Source organism: Hemiscyllium ocellatum, chromosome 15, assembly GCF_020745735.1.
Source record: "Hemiscyllium ocellatum isolate sHemOce1 chromosome 15, sHemOce1.pat.X.cur, whole genome shotgun sequence".
In the NCBI taxonomy this organism is placed as follows: Eukaryota; Metazoa; Chordata; class Chondrichthyes; order Orectolobiformes; family Hemiscylliidae; genus Hemiscyllium; species Hemiscyllium ocellatum.
The window spans coordinates 2,798,934-2,815,678 of record NC_083415.1 but is presented as its reverse complement, the minus strand read 5'-3'; the positions used below and the strand labels follow the sequence as shown (position 1 = coordinate 2,815,678).

Here is a 16,745-nt window from a genome sequence, read left to right as displayed (position 1 = left end):
AAGTGGACAGGGTGTTAAGAAGGCATATGGTGTTTTGGCTTTCATTAACAGGGGGATTGAGTTTAAGAGCTGTGAGGTTTTGCTGCAACTCCATAAAACCCTGGTTAGACGAAACTTGGAATATTGTGTTCAGTTCTGATTGCCTTATTATAGGAAGGACATGGATGCTTTAGAGAAGGTGCAGAAGAGATTTACCAGGATGCTGCCTGAATTGGAGGGCATGTCTTATGAAGAGAGGCTGTGTGTACTAGGGTATCTAACACTGGAGAGAAGAAGAAATAGAGGTGACTTGGTAGGGGTGTACAAGGTAATGAGAGCCATAGAGAGAGTAGATAGCCAGAGACTTTTCCCCAGAGCAGAAATGGCTGTCACAAGGGGTCATAATTATAAGGTGATTGGAGGAATGCTTGGGGGAGATGTCAGAGGTAGGCTCTATATGGAGAGAGTGGTGGATGTGTGGAATTCACTGCCAGCAGTGACAGTAGAGTCAAAAACATTAGGGACATTTAAGTGACTGTTGGACAAGCACATGGATGGCAATAAATTGAAGGGTATGTAGGTTAGGTTGATCTTAAATTAAGATAATTTTCTTGGCACAACATCACGGGCCAAAGGGCCTGTACTGTGTTGTATTGTTCTATGTTCTATATCAGTGGCAAAAGTCGTTGGATAAATGGCAGATGGAGTTTAATTGGGGCAAGTATGAGATGTAACACTTTGGAAGATCAAATGTTAGGGGAAAGTGTACAGTTAATGGCAGGACACTCAACAGCATTGATGTAGAGTGGGATTCTTTTGGGAGCAGTGAGAGACTGAGGACAGGGGACTGCGGAAAGGTAAGTTTTGCCTCTTAAGAGGACTTACCTTGAGTGTCAGTGGCCTTCATTTGCAGCAGTGAAGGGAAGTGAGAGCAAGGAGCTGAATAGGAGAGCGGTCGAATTGCATTCTGGGAAGGTGAGTGAACTGATATATTTGGGCAGGTGGTTCTATGGTCGAAAATGAGACTCCTGAATGGTGTGTTACCTCCCAGGTACATGGGTCAAGGATATCTCAGATCAGCTGCAGAACATTCTCAAAGGGGAGGGTGAACAGCCAGTTGCCGTAGTGCATTTCGGCATCAATGATGTATGTAAAATACATAATGAGGTCCTACAGGCAGAATTTAGGGGGGTAGGAGCCAAGTTAAAAAGTGGGACCTCAGGTGGTAATCTCAGGATTGCTACCAGTGCCATGCACTCATCAGAGAAGGAATGATAGAATAAGCAGGATGAATGCATGACTTGAGAGATAGTGCAGGAGGGAGGGTTTCAGATATTTGCGACAGTGAAAACTGTTTTGGGGGAGGTGGGACTATTACAAATTGAACAGTCTACACCTGGGCCAGACTGGAACCAATGTCCTAGGGGGTGTTTTTGCTAACTCTATTGGGGAAGGTTTAAACTAATGTGGCAGGGGGATGGGAACTAAATGAGGAGATGAGTGGACAGTCAGGAGGAAGTAACTAAAGCCTGTAAGGAACTAGATAATCAGAGGGAAATTGAGAAACAAACTTCTCAGTTATCTGTAAGAATAATAGGGTGGTTACGCAAAAGGATTTTAACTTTCCAAACATAGACTGGGACTGCCATAGTGTTAATGGCTTAGATGGAGAGGAATTTGTTAAGCATATACAAGAAAATTTTCTGATTAGTATGTGGATGTACCTCCTAGAGAAGGTGCAAAACTTGATCTACTTTTGGGAAATAAGGCAGGGCAGGTGACTGAGTTGTTAGTGGGGGAGCACTTTGGGCCAGTGACCATAATTCTATTAGTTTTAAAATAGTGATGGAAGTAGATAGACCAGATCTAAATGTTGAAGTTCTAAATTGAAGAAAGGTCAATTTTGATGGCATTAGGCAAGAACTTTCAAAGCTGATTGGGCGCAGATATTCGCAGATGAAGGGATGCCTGGAAAATGGGACGCCTTCAGAAATGAGATGACAAGAATCCAGAGAGAGTATATTTCTGTTAGGGTGAAAGGAAAGGCTGGTCAGTAAAGAGAATGCTGAATGACTAAAGAAATTGAGGGTTTGGTTAAGAAAAAGAAAAAACATGTATCTAGTATAGACAGGATAAAGAGTTTTTACAAATACATTAAGGACAAAAGGGTAACTAGGGAACAAATAGGGCCCCTCAAAGATCAGCAAGGTGGCCTTTGTGTGGAGATGCCGGAGATGGGTGAGATACTAAATGAGTATTTTACATCAGTGTTTACTGTGGAAAAAGATATGGAAGATATAGACTGTAGGGAAATAGATGGTGACATCTTGAAAAATGTCCATATCAAAGAGGAGGAAGTGCTGGATGTCTTGAAATGCATAAAAGTGGATAAATCCACAAGACCTCATGAGGTGTACCTGGAACTCTGTGGGAAGCTAGGAAAATCATTGCTGGGCCCCTTGCTGAGATATTTGTGTCATCGATAGTCACAGGTGAGGTGCCGGAAGACTGGAGGTTGGCTAATGTAGTGCCACTGTTTAAGAAAGGTGGTAAGGACAAGCCAGGGAACTATAGACCGGAGAGCCTGACATTGGTAGTGCGCAAGTTGTTGGAGGGAATCCTGAGGGACAGGATGTACATGTATTTGGAAAGGCAAAGACTGATTAGGGATAGTCAACATGGCTTTGTGTGTGGGAAATCATGTCTCACAAACTTGATTGAGCTTTTTGAAGAAGTAACAAAGAGGATTAATGAGGGCAGAGTGGTAGACGTGATCTATATGGACTTCAGTAAGGCGTTCGACAAGTTCCCTATGAGAGACTGGTTAGCAAGGTTAGATCTCATGGAATACAGGGAGAACTAGCCATTTGGATACAACTGGCTCAAAGGTAGAAGACAGAGGGTGGTGGTGGAGGAGGATTGTTTTTCAGACTGGAGGCCTGTGACCAGTGGAGTGCCACAAGGATCAGTGCTGGGTCCTCTACTTTTTGTCATTTACATAAATGATTTGGATGTGAGCTTAAGAGGTACAGTTAGTAAGTTTGCTGATGACACCAAAATTGGAGGTGTAGTGGACAGCGAAGAAGGTTACCTCAGATTACAACAGGGTCTGGACCAGATGGGCCAATGGGCTGAGAAGTGGTAGATGGAGTTTAACTCAGATTAATACGAGGTGCTGCATTTTGGAAAAGCAAATCTTGCAGGATTTATACACTTAATGATAATGTCCGAGGGAGTGTTGCTGAACAAAAAGACCTTGGAGTGCAAGTTCATAGCTCCTTGAAAGTGGAGTCACAGGTAGATAGGATAGTGAGGAAGATGTTTGGTATGCTTTCCTTTATTGGTCAGAGTATTGAGTACAGGAGTTGGGAGGTCATGTTGCAGCTGTACAGGACATTGGTTAGGCCACTGTTGGAATATTGCGTGCAATTCTGGTCTCCTTCCTATCGGAAAGATGTTGTGAAACTTGAAAGGGTTCAGAAAAGATTTACAAGGATGTTGCCATGGTTGGAGGATTTGAGCTACAGGGAGAGGCTGAACAGGCTGGGGCTGTTTAGGGTGAGAGGGGAAGGAAATAAAATGGACCACATGGGCAACGTTTTCAAGGAGAGGGTGATACATGTGTGGAATGGGCTGCCAGAGGGAGTAGTGGAGGCTGATACAATTGCAACATTTAAAGGGCATCTGGATGGTTTGAAGGGTTTGTAGGGATATGGGTCGGGTGCTGGCAGGTGGAACTAGATTGGGTTGGGATATCTGGTTGGCATGGATGAGTTGGACTGAAGGGTCTGTTTCTGTGCTGTATACCTCTATGACTTTATGACTTTATGATTGTATGACTAGAGGTTATGAGTTCAAAGTGAGAGGGGAAAAGTTGAGGGGAGATATGCATGGAAAGTTCTTTACATAGACGATGATGGGTACCTAGAACACATTGCCAGCGGAGGTAGAGGTAGGCACAATGGTATCATTTAAGATACATGACAGATAACATGAATGGGCAGGGAGCAGAGGGATACAAACCCTTAGAAAATATCCAAATGTCTTTTAAATGCTGTAACTGTACCTGTATCTGCCACTTCCTCTAGAAGCTCATTGCATACGCAAGCCAACCTCCATGTAAGAAAATTGCCCCTCATATCTTTTGAAAATCTTTTTCCTCTCAACTTAAAATTATGTCCCCTAGTCTTGAAATGCCCCACTCTAGGGAAAAGACAATTGCCATTCACCTTATCTATACTGCTCACGATTTTATAAATCTCTATAATGTCACCCTCAACCTCCTCCACTCTAATGAAAAAAATCCCAGTTTATCAGCCTTTCCTTATAACTCAAACCCTTCATTCCTGGTAATATCCTGGTAAATCTCTTCTGAGCCCTCTTCGGTTTAATGAAATCTTTCCTATAACAGCGCTTCCAAACTGGACACAGTATTCCATAAAGGCCTCATCAATGACCTGTACAACCTCAACATAACAATCCAACTCCAATACTCAAAGGTCTGAGCAATGAAGGCAAGTGTGCTAAATGCCTTCTTCACCACCCTACCTATATGTGATGCAAACTTGAAAGAAGTACGTACCTAATGTCTCCAGGTCTCTCTGTTCGACAACATTCTCCAGGGCCCTATCATTAACTGCCCTTGGTAGTGTTCCCAAAATGCAATACCTTGCATTTTTTCCAAATTAAACTCCATCTGCCACTCTTTAGCCCATTGACTCAATTGATCAAGATCTCTTTGTAATCTTAGATAACCTTCTTCACTGTCCCCTATACTACCAACTTTGGTATCATCCACAAAATTACTAACCATGCCTTCTATATTTTCATTTAAATCATTTATATAAATGACAAACAAAAGTGGATCCAGAACCAATCCCTGTGGAACACTGCTGGGTGCAGGCCTCCAGTCTGAAAAACAACCTTGCACCATTACTCTCTGTCTCTTGTCATTTAGCCAATTTTGCAGCTAATTGGCAAACTCACCCTGAATCTCATGTTGATCTAACTTTACTAATTAGTCTACTATGCGGAACCATGGCAAAGGCTTTAGGGAAATTGTGTCTCACAAATTTGATTTTCTTTGAGGAAGCAACCTCAAGTTGATGAGGGCAGAGCAATAGACATTGTTTAGGTGGGCTTTCTTGAAGGTCTACGATGTTTTGGCCTCAACAGCTTCCTGTGGCAGAGAACTCCACAGACTCACCACTCTCTGGGTGAAGATATATTGCCTCATCTCTGTTCTAAAAGGCCTACCCTATATGTTTAGACTGTGACCTCCGATTCTGGAACTCTGACCCCCGATCATCAAGAACATCCTTCCAGAATCTACCCTATTAGACTTGTATAGGCTTATATGACATTCTCCCGATTCTTCTAAACTTTAGTGAATATAGCCTTAACTGATCTAGTCTCCCTGTACATTAATCCTGCCATTCCAGGAATAAGTCTGGTAAATCTTCGTTGCAGTCCCTCCATAGCCAGAATATTTTTCCTCAGATAAGGAGATCAAAACTGTGCACAATACTCCAGGTGTGGTCTCACCAAGGTGCTAAATAATTGCATCAAGACAATTTGTAAATTGCAGACTTGTTTTATAAACTCCCATTCACTGTTACCTGATTCCATCCCCTGTATTACCAGCTGGCTGTGAGCTACCCTGCTGCCACATCATTTGCAACAAGTTGTTTTCTGTGTGTGTGTATTTTTTTCCTTCTATCTGCAACCAATGTAGGGGGAGCAAACATTGGAATAGTTTATTGGAATGCTTACTGAGATCATGTTCGGAGTTGCAGGGAGGGGATGGGGGCCAAGGAACAGAAAGAGAGAGAAAGAGAGACATAGGTAATGAAAGAAGGTGAAAATACAACGATGTCCAGTGACTGTTGGAGAGTAAGCAGGGCCTTTTGTTAAGCAGAAACTGAGTTGCTGGCCATCTGAAGCTTCAACACACGGCAACTTTATAAGAGAGGGTGTATGTGTGTGGAAGGGGGGAGGTATTAAATGAAGCATGGACTACTGGCGACCCTCATCTCTCCCCTACCCAACTATCCCCAAGTTATGCCTGATCCAAGTTCACCCAGTCTCTATTTGAAGGGAGGAGGAGGATCTGAGAGTCTCAGCCCCTCAATCTCCCTGAAACCCAAGACCCATCAAAACCTCCAGCCATTTAGAGCATTCCAGCCTTTTAATTACACTCATCTGAAAACACCAAGTGTCACAAAGGACAAGTTAGCTGCTGTATGTGAGTACCACCTGAATTTCATGTTAACATTTGTGCAAAACATCCTCTTTGACCACAAGTGGTCTGCTTTCTCAGGGCCTTGCTGGCAAAGGAAATGGTCGACCCTGGCTTTTTTCTTTATTCATTCATGGGATGTGGGTGTCACTGTTTGCCCACATTTATTACCTATCCCTAATTGAGCAGAGGGCACTTTAAGAATCAACCATGATTTAGGTCTGGAGTCACATGTAGATCAGACCATGTGAGGATAGCAGTTTCCTTCCCTAAAGTCATCATTAGACACTTAATTCCAGATTTTTATTGGTGGGATTCGAACCTGGGTCCCTAGAACATTACCTGGGTCTGTGGAGTAAGAGTCTAGTGATGACATCACTCGGCTACTATCTCCCCAGTTTCCTTCAGAACACTGTCAAAGACATTTGGCAGAATTTCCTAATGCTGGAACTTTGAAGCCAGCACCAAAATATAGCTTGGCTGGTGGTGGAAAAATCCCTGTATGTTAGATCCTTTCTGCTCACTCAGATCTCAGCTCTCTGTACGCTGTCCCTTGAGATGACTATAGTGGGGAAGAGATCATTGCCCACCTTCTTCTGGGATGTGCAGAGGCTGTGGAGAGAGAGAGAGATGCAGTGATTTATGGTAATATCTAACCCTGGTAAATTGGTAACACAGGAGTCTGTGCTGTTTGAGCTGGTCTCTGGAAAGTACACTGAAACATAACTGCTGCTGGAGAATGATTTGGTGAAACATACTCTTTGGTCGTCTACCTCTTGGAGCTAGCCATAATCAAATGTGCAGACTGGCACACTGCAGGGTCAAGCACTATGTGCAGAGAAACACACAGCCTGGATGCTTGGGGTAGTCACTGCACAGCCAAAATGCAAGGGTCTGGTACTAGACACATCAAGGGACTGTAACCTGTGGGCTACATGCTTGAAATAAATCTAAATACAAGCAATTGTGAATGCAGTTGGCAACTCTGAGTGCCATGTGCTATTTTGAAAGAAATAAAGTCTGTTTTGTTTTAAAAAAAACATTGTCACACCATCACTACTGCCTCAGCAAAGGATAACCTTATCTTTCTTGTGGGAATAGTTTTGAACTCAGGTGTCTCATGTAAATCACAAAAAGAAGTTCTTGAGGGAATTATGTCACAATACTGTTTTCCAGTAGCTTCTACTTAAAAGAGAGGGAAAACCAGGCAGATACGTTTTATGTTTTCTCTGGAGCGGCGGAGAGGGAGGTAGAGAGGGACTAGAAAAACATTTATTTTATGAGATGCCTAGATAGGGTTGACAGAAACTTTTCCCAGAGTTAATATGTCTAATACTAGGGGGCATGCATTTAAGATGAGAGGAGAAAAGTTCAAAAGAGATGTGATGGACAATTTTTTTTTTACACAGAGTGATACATGTCTGGAACAGGCTGCCAGGGATGTTGGTGGAGTCAGATATGATAGGGGAATTTAAGGGGCTTTCACACAAACACATGAATACAAAAGAAATTGAAGGATGTAGAACAAGGGCAGGCAGAAGGGATTAGTTTAATTTAGGTTCCTGTGCTGTATTCTTCTATACTCTATGTTTCAACATTTTAAGACAATAATTCTAGGAACTAACTTTCAGGCTAAGGTGGGTAGCTTGAATAGATTTGGACAAAAATCACCAAAACGGTGATGTGGTTAAATAAAAGTCAATATATTGAAAACATGAAATATCAATTTATTTTTTAAAACACATTGTATTATAAACAAAGACCTTTCCAGCGGAAACATTTTGAATTATAACATACAGATACTTAAAATGTATTACAGAATAATAATTTAGAATCTGAAAAGATTAGTAATTCTGTTTCAGGAGGTGATTTGAGTTTGTTTCTTCATTGTTAATCCCCGATGCATATCTAGTCCAAGGCTGGACCAGGATATATTTATAAACCAAGGATCAATCAGTGGCACAATGACATCACTGCAGTTCTGACTCGATTTTCTCTGTAAATTAATGATTTTATCAGATCTAACTTTTAAAAAAGACTAAAGCTGAAAGTTATCTACTTCAAACTGTGTTGCTGCATGTGTTAACAGCACTGCATTCTTTGCTGGAAGCTGCAATGCTGGTACATGATAGACTGAGCCTGAAATCTGACAGGCTCTCCAATGCAGTTGTGTTCAATCTTAGAAAAGGATTTGACATGTGCATTGTATTAGGATTTACAGGGAATCACAGCAGCAGTGCAATCTTCTCCACAGCATAAACAATGCTTTTCCACCTTTAACCAGTATTCCTGTTTTAACCAAGTTGCTGTAGATGTGTTATCATCAGTCTCAATTACTAAACTATCCAAATCATTATACCCCAAATTTTAAAGTACACCTTTTGAAGAGTTGATAATCAGGGCATGCTGTACCTATTATCTTTTCTTGCAGCACAATCTGTGCAAGTAGTGACACTATTGGTAAATCTAAGGCTTCACAAATCCACAAACTCTGGAATTTCCATTAGGCTGAATTCTCATAATCGAAGAGTAGGTTAAAGCCTTGCTTCCTTTGCACAACCTAAGGCCACAGTCAGCATTTTAATATAACTTTTAAAAGAACCTGTTAACATAAGAGACACACGGTCATTTTGTAGAACTCTCTTTGCCTGGATATGAAAAGGACCATTTCATTTTCCCCCTGAGTCCACTGACATGAAGTAAAAAATGTTACAGTAAATGATAAAATCTCTTTTATTCCTAAACACTTGCAGTGTTCAATCTAACTCATAGTAACAAAAATAAAGAGTTCCAGAATGTTAATTGGAGGACAATTTATCTGAACTAAGCACATTATTTTTCCCTTACTGCCTACATCACTTGCTCATTGTTACAACCGATTTATTCTTTGTTCCAGCTGCAACAGCTGATTGGCCACGTCACAGGGAAGGTCAGTGTTGACCTGATCATCAAAGTATTTTCGGATCTCTTTGATTTCCTCTTCCCAGAATTCTTTGTCAATACTGAAGATTTCGTCCATGTTCACGTGGCCGAGACCATTGAGGTTGAGGGCACCGTCTGCAGGAATGTAGCCCAAAGGAGACATCTTGGCGCAGTCCTCTCCCTCGATTCTCCGGAACATCCACTCCAGAACTCGACAGTTCTCCCCAAAACCCGGCCACAGGAAGTTGTTGTGTTTATCTTTGCGGAACCAGTTGACGTGGAAGATCTTGGGAAGTTTTGAGCAGGTCCTGTGCTCCATGCTGAGCCAGTGCGACAGGTACCTCCCAAAGTTGTAGCCAAAGAAAGGCCGCATGGCGAAAGGGTCATGCATAATGATCTTACCTGAGAAACAATGACAAGAGGAACAGTGATGATGACAACAAAAAACAAATTAACTGCACATTAATATGGGGACAAATAACTCCACACTCTGTCTCATATAAAGTCACCATAGCTTTACCAGGCCTTAGGGTTGCTATCTCATTAGAGCGAGATGATTGGTAGCTGTTTAACCTGAGGGTCACGGTAACCTCAACTGGTGTGGGAAACGAACCCACACTATTAGCAACACTCTGCATTGCAAACCAGTATCCAACCAAGAGAGCAAACCTACCCCAAAGTCACATCGTCTAACCAGACCACAGGGTTGCTCTCTCATTACAGAGAATTGACTAATGATCATTTAACCTGAGGGTCACCACACACAGACAATATACTCTCCAAATTTAAAGTGACATGTTCTCTGTTTTATGTGTGAACAGAGCAAATGAATGTTATCAGATATCTCACTCTGAGCCACTTATCTCACTTTACATTAGGAACTGCAAGACACTATTCCTGATATACTCTGTATCCCAGTGTTTTTGGCGTACTATTTCCCATTGATATTATTGTAGTCTGCCCAGTATTACTACTGTACTCTGGTGCTGTATCTGTGCTCCACATTCCAGTGTTAGTGTTCTCTGTCCCAGTGTTAGTCTTTTGAATCCCAGTGTTGCTGTGCTCTGTGACTTGATGTTTCAGTGTTCTATTTCAAACCATATAGTGTTACTGTGACCCAGTGGTAATATATTCTGTGTCACTTGTTACTGTGGTCTGTACTCCCTCCAGTGTTGGTGTATTCTGTGTCCTGGTGTTTTACTGTGTATCAGGTCCCGGGGTTATCCACATACCTTTGTGTTCTGCTGCAGCTGTAGCTTCTGATCTCATGGATGCCCCAATGTAAACTCCATGCTGCCAGTTAAAAGCTTCATAAACCAGAGGGACACCTGTAATGGAATGACAGAAATGTCTGTGAAATAATGATTGTCAAAATGTAAAGTTTTCAGATAGTCCATTTTGGGCTGAAGTCAAAGAGGATGTTTTGGATCTGGATATACAAATTGTAGTGTTACAGTTTAATAAGTCATAAAGAAGAAACAAAACACAATGATTAGTTTCTAAAGGGACAGAACTGAAACACAAACAAGTAATGTTAAATGGGGAGAGAGTTTGTTCGACTACATTTTGAATACTGTGCAGATTTCCAGCGTCCGTTTTCACTAAAGGACAGAGACACCAGAGAAGGAGCAAAAAGCACTTTATCAGCATGAGGCCAGAACTGAGAGGTTGCACCTGTAAGGGAAAATTGAATTGTTCACGGTTGTTTTGTCTATAAAATAGAAGACAAATGGTCTCCAAGGAAAGGCCTTTAAGGTTATAAAGGTGCTTGGTGGAGTAGGTGTAAAGATGGCTGCAAGGCTAAGGTCATCCAATAGACCGTGATGACAAACAAATCCAATTGTGAATTCTTGACCTCGAGGATTGAATGATGAACTCACTGCCATAAGAAATTATTGAGGTGAGTACACATTGCAGGGAATGATAAAAATAGACCACGGAGAAAAGGTTTACTTTGATAGGGTGAGACGGAGGCAAGCTCACATGGAAAACAGACCTTGGTGTAGAGGTGGGCCGAATGGCCTATTCTAATTACTAAAAATGTACTATGTCATTACTGTATAGCAACCTGTTGTTTTTCTCTTGTAGTTGTTTAGAGGATATTGGCAGCTCTGGTTAGACCAGCATTTATTGCCCATCCTTAATTACCCAGAGTGCAATTAAGAGGCAACCACATTGCTTTGGATGTGGAGTCACTTGTTGGACAGATCTGGTAGGATGGTAAGTTTCCTTCCTGGAAGGCTATTAGCTGAACCAGATGGGTATCTCCTGTACACGTATTCACCACATAATTAACAATTTAACACCATTACCCACTAAAGATCTGTTGAAGAGTTTCTGAACTCAGTGAGAAGCATCCTCTACAATACTACGGCAGTTAGGGATCAGTGTCTAATGTTTAGTTCTGGTGCTCTACAGTTTAGACTATTGTACCTTTTGGTCTCCGTCCTCCGAAGATAATCCCTTCAATGGGGACCCCTTCAGGAGACTCCCAGTTTGGGTCAATGATTGGACACTGTCTGGCAGGAGTACAGAACCTGGAGTTGGGATGTGCACATGGTTCTCCATCATCAGGACTCCATTTTTTGTTCTTCCATGAAGTCACTGTGATACCTGGGGGCAGAGTTTCATCGATTCCTTCCCAGTAAACACCCCCATCGCTGGTTTCTCCCACATTGGTGTAGATGGTGTTCTTGCTGATGGTTTGCATTGCATTTGGATTTGTCTTCATAGATGTCCCAGGAGCTACACCAAAGAAGCCATTTTCTGGGTTGATTGCTCTTAGTTTACCTGTGGGAAGGCCCAATAAATGGATGTATTAATAAACCCATTGGATTTTCACCAGACAATAAAAAACAGATACCTCCTCAGTTAAATTATTTAATGACTGCCTTATTTCATTGCATCAGACCTTGCTCATCGAACTTCAGCCAGGCGATGTCATCTCCCACACACTCAACTTTCCAACCGGGTAATGTTGGATTCATCATGGCCAAGTTTGTTTTCCCACAAGCACTAGGGAATGCAGCAGCAAGGTACTTCTTCTGGCCTTTAGGATTGGTTACTCCCATGATCTGGGGAGGGAAAGAAGCTGATGAGGAAGTGTAATGTATTCATTTATCCTGGTTTACATTCTAATCTAGTGTCCCTCTGTCTGAACCTTTGAATCAACCTGATCAGCCAGAGGTAGGAACATTACCACTGCACCACAAGGCCCCTTTTTCTCAGCCTCTGTATTATTGGTGCATTAAAATTACCATAATACCACCTTCCACTTGCCTCAGGGCAAGAGATATATATTATGTGTACTATGGAGAATATCCTCATGGTCACATCTCCAATGATGCTCAGCCAATCTCCCATTATAGAATACTTATAAATGAATCCAGTAAAACATACAAAATATTTAATCTAACCTCAACTTAGAATATTACTAGGCTGAATGTCATTACTGATTGTTGGGGGTTCAGCACACATGTCATGGGCATTTGAAGTGTAATCACTGCATTTTGTCCAAAATATAGCAATCAACAAGGGTACAGAAAATGTGACAATACCAACTCATTATATTAGTGATGTTAGCTAAGGGACATATCATAATCAGAATATCAGGGAGAAAACTTCAAAATAGTGGTGTGAGACCTTTTAACAGCCATGTGAGAGCGCAGATGCGCCTTCAGTTTAACATCTCATCCTAAAGGCACCAGACTCAATTATGTTATATTTCTTTAGTGCTGCACTGATTGTTCCCAAGTTTCCAAATGCGGCTTAGATCCATGTACCCTGATTCAGAGACCAGAGAGCTAACAATGGTCGAGGCTTCAAGACCAGAGTTAAATATGAAATTCAGATTATTACAGTTTGTCTGTGCCTCAGGAAAGAGGTTGTGACTGAAAAGCTCCACAGATACATCTGCAGAAGAGGTTAATTCCTGTATGTGCTTACCAGCATGTGCTCAGCAAGCCAGCCCTCTTCTTCACCAATCCGGGAGGCAATGCGGAGAGCAAAACACTTCTTTCCCAGCAGCGAGTTACCTCCATAACCACTCCCGAATGAAATAATCTCCCTGCGCTGAGGGATGTGGGCGACCAGTGTTAGCTCAGGATTGCAGGCCCAGTTATTGACCAGTGGTTCTAAATACAGAGACAGATTGTCACCAAAGAGTTCATTACAAAACTGTTAGATTGGAGAATAAAACTCTTCTCTCTTTCCCTCTCCTACACCCAAATAGCAACAACTAATCTAAAGATGCTGAAACCAAACTCACTCTTTAGAGGTAAAGGACATCCGACTGAGTGAAGGCATTTGACAAACTGGCCATTGCCCAGGGTCTCCAGTACAGCTGATCCCATGCGAGTCATGATCCTCATGCTTGCCACGACATATGGAGAATCTGTCAACTGGATCCCGATCTTGGACAAAGGTGATCCCACAGGTCCCATGCTGAATGGAATCAGGTACATTGTACGGCCTAGAGATTAACAGCAAGAGTATTAGAAGAGAATTAATCTTGAGAGTACTCTGGGATGGAATTTGTTCAATGGTCAAGTCTTTATGAGCTCAGGTGGAGTGATAATCGCTGCTGCATGTCTGTCAGCATTCACACGAGTACGGGAGGAATAACAAACATTGGGAGCTATGCAAGAACAGATTAGGGTAGGATTGTACACCACAAGTGGGGAGCTCAGAATCTCGATCTATAAATCAAATGTTAACTCACGAGCAACTATCATTTATGCAGCATGCACTATGAGCCACTGAGGGGTGAGTCGGGACAACATTTTAGCTGCCTTTCTGGCTGGTCTCATGCTGTTGACTTTCATAAAAACTCATCTGGTTCATTAATGTTCTAGTGCTCCAAAAGCCTGTACTTCCAAAAAAAAACCTGTTGACTATAACCTGGTGTTGTGTGATTTTTACCTTTAGCCTAGACAGTGACACTCACATCCCAAAAACAAATATTTTGAGAAATCAATATCTAACTTTGTCATATCCCATCATTGAGTGATAACTCACCACTCAATGGGCAGGAAGAATAATTAAGAAATAGCACAGATTGAAATAATGTTAGTACCTTTCATACATTCTGGGAAACGTAGAGCGAGTGCCTTTTCAAATTCCTTCTCCGACAGCCAGCGCCCAAGTTGGCTGACCCCACCCTTCGCTATGGGAATGGTGTCTCTCTGTTCAGGGGTCACAATTACAGTTTTACTCTCCACACGAGCAACATCTCTGGGGTCTGTGCGAGCCAACCAGCTGGTAATGGTAAAAAACCAGATTCAGTCAGAGAATCCTACACTCAGGCAGGTCAACCTCATTACAATTCAATAACACATCACTGCAATGTGGGCTGAATCAGAATGAAAGGCTGAAGCTTAGAGCAGCTGCTTCATGTGCTCAATCTGTCAGTGCTCTGAAAGTCCGGAAATAACAGTTCGAATTCTGTAAGAGACACAGCTTTCATATTAGATTTGTGTGTGTATGGTCTATGTGTGTGTGTCTGTCTGTGTGCAGTGGTAGAAGCAGCAATGAACTTGTATTCTGGCCTTGCCTCTTCTACATGTTGGGGTGTGTGACAAGGTGAGTAGTAGCTGAATTATTGTTCTGCTTGCCTCTGTGGCAATCTGCTCCAGTGAAGATCATCGTTTGCTTCCCATCAATGAGTTTTCATTACTTTTAATCCAAGTCAGGATTTGCAGACTATGAACAGGTAGCAAAAAAATTGACTGCATCTCAAGCAGACATTTTTAACAACCATTGGTGAATGGAGGTGCCATACTGGTGAAACAGCAATACTTCTGAGCCTGGCCCTGATGCACGTCAGTGGGAGCTTGTGGAGATTCATGACTCTTTATATAACCAAGTTACACTTGACATGGTAATGTTTGTTATTGATGCAAAAGCAAGTGGCAAAAATGGAAATGTGAATACCTAAAACTGAGAGGCACAATAACATTCCACTAAAATATATAGACTTGTAGAGAGAAAGCTGCTTACCAGTTCTGACACTTGGGTAAGCGTTTGATTATCCCTTGCTCTTCCATCAGGCACAGAAGCTGCCTGTTCTCTTCTTCACTCTCATCACAGATGTGGATCTTGTCTGGTTGACAAAGCTTTGCACTTTGTTCAACAAAGTCTCTCACTGCAGGGCTCAAGGCACTCAGATCACCCTGAACCACATTCAGAGGGTGCTGGGGCTGAGATTGGAGTTGAGGGGCCATCTCTTCGACTGAAAATGGACCAGCAACGAGCTGTAAAACAATAAGTACGTCACTGCTCAGAGTTTGGTTGGTATGATGTTGTGCCTTAATTACGGCAGAATGTTGACACAATTTTAATAAGCATTACACATGCATACTATACACTGCGTTTCATGTAAGCTGATGGTGTCTTAACTTTACATTCAGTAAATGCATGGATTATTGTGATCATACTTCAGATGCAATCTGTATTGAAAGTGACATAATTCTTGCCAAAACTGCACAACTTTCCCAGCACAAAGAAAATTGAGATGGAAGACTGTGGAAGGATACTGTATAAGAATGGAAATAATAATCAATTCTCAATAATAATTCAAAATCTGCTTTAAAAACATAAATAATGTCAAAATAGTCAAATATATACTTTGTTCTACAATGCCATCTATTTCCATATACACTAATTGTCAATCTGTATTATACTGTATTGAGGTTCACTTACTCTGCTTGAGAGCTCTTTCAGAGCAGCTTCAGTTGATCAGTCAGATCTCTGACTTCGTTTTCTTCTGTCAAGCAGCTTGAATTCTGAAGAACTTCAAGTGTCTGATGAGTTTTTGCCATGCTGCCTGTGCCTTTAAATACAAAATGAAAGGACCTCCCATCGTTCAGGATAAGGGGGCTCGTCATGTTCGTCATTGATAGTGAACATACCTCATTGAAAACGCAGTTAATACATAATCCAGTGAGACAAATCTGGACTCTTCATATTTGTTCTCACAATGAACAATCAATAGCTTTGAAAATATGTAAGAGCCGCACCTCCTGAGGGATGCAGTTAATACATAATCCAGCCGATAATCTCTTCCAACAATTAGTAATCGATAGCTGTTAAAATGTGCTACCTCTTTTCATTTCAGCTGAGCTATGCAAGTTGCAATGCTTGCCGAATGTTCTAGTGTCAGACTCTGGTACAGCTCTGATGCAACTTGCGTGTTGTTTGTTGATCCAAAAAAGTGCTGTGTGAGACTTATGGGGTGACATTCTTGACATTAGGATAGGGCTATCATTGTGCTGAGGCTCCAATCAGTCTTTACAAAGCTAGGCTACACCTCCAGAGTTGAAGAGCTGATAACATGGTCAGTTTCACTGTTTGTTGATTGGCCAGGAACAGGGGCCTGACTCAGATATGGATTCAACCCATAGCAATTGCAGAGCTTAGACTGGAACAAAGTAAATGAAAAGAGTGGCTTACATTACCTGAAAATGGTCTAAAGCACATTATTGTCAATGAAATAATTTTGATGTATTGTTACTATTGTAATGTAGCAAACACATTACCCAATTTGCAGTAAGATTTGTTGAAGAACCATCTGTTTTAGATGCTGGTTAGAGGAATAAATATTGTCCAA

General features: G+C 41.7%; 1 protein-coding gene across 1 annotated transcript; it reads right to left on the bottom strand.

Moving 5' to 3' along the window:
- Positions 1–9,086: 9,086 nt before the first annotated feature.
- LOC132822679 (phosphoenolpyruvate carboxykinase, cytosolic [GTP]-like) lies at positions 9,087–15,360 on the bottom strand. Its single transcript, XM_060835930.1, has 8 exons — positions 15,137–15,360; positions 14,214–14,395; positions 13,407–13,610; positions 13,085–13,272; positions 12,051–12,213; positions 11,573–11,929; positions 10,372–10,467; positions 9,087–9,541 (listed from the first exon to the last, which is right to left on the bottom strand). Exons 1-8 carry the CDS (start codon positions 15,358–15,360, stop codon positions 9,087–9,089), a joined length of 1,869 nt encoding a protein of 622 aa, XP_060691913.1.
- Positions 15,361–16,745: the final 1,385 nt, after the last annotated feature.

Bases quoted from the DNA above. Each gene is read 5' to 3' on its own strand.
- LOC132822679 (XM_060835930.1), bottom strand. From the start codon at position 15,360: ATGGCCCCTCAACTCCAATCTCAGCCCCAGCACCCTCTGAATGTGGTT. The intron at 13,611-14,213 runs GTACTAACATTA...GTTAATCTCTAG, and splicing joins TTTCCCAGAATGTATGAAAG to GCCGTACAATGTACCTGATT. The intron at 13,273-13,406 runs GTGAGTTTGGTT...CTCTGTATTTAG, and splicing joins ATGTCCTTTACCTCTAAAGA to AACCACTGGTCAATAACTGG.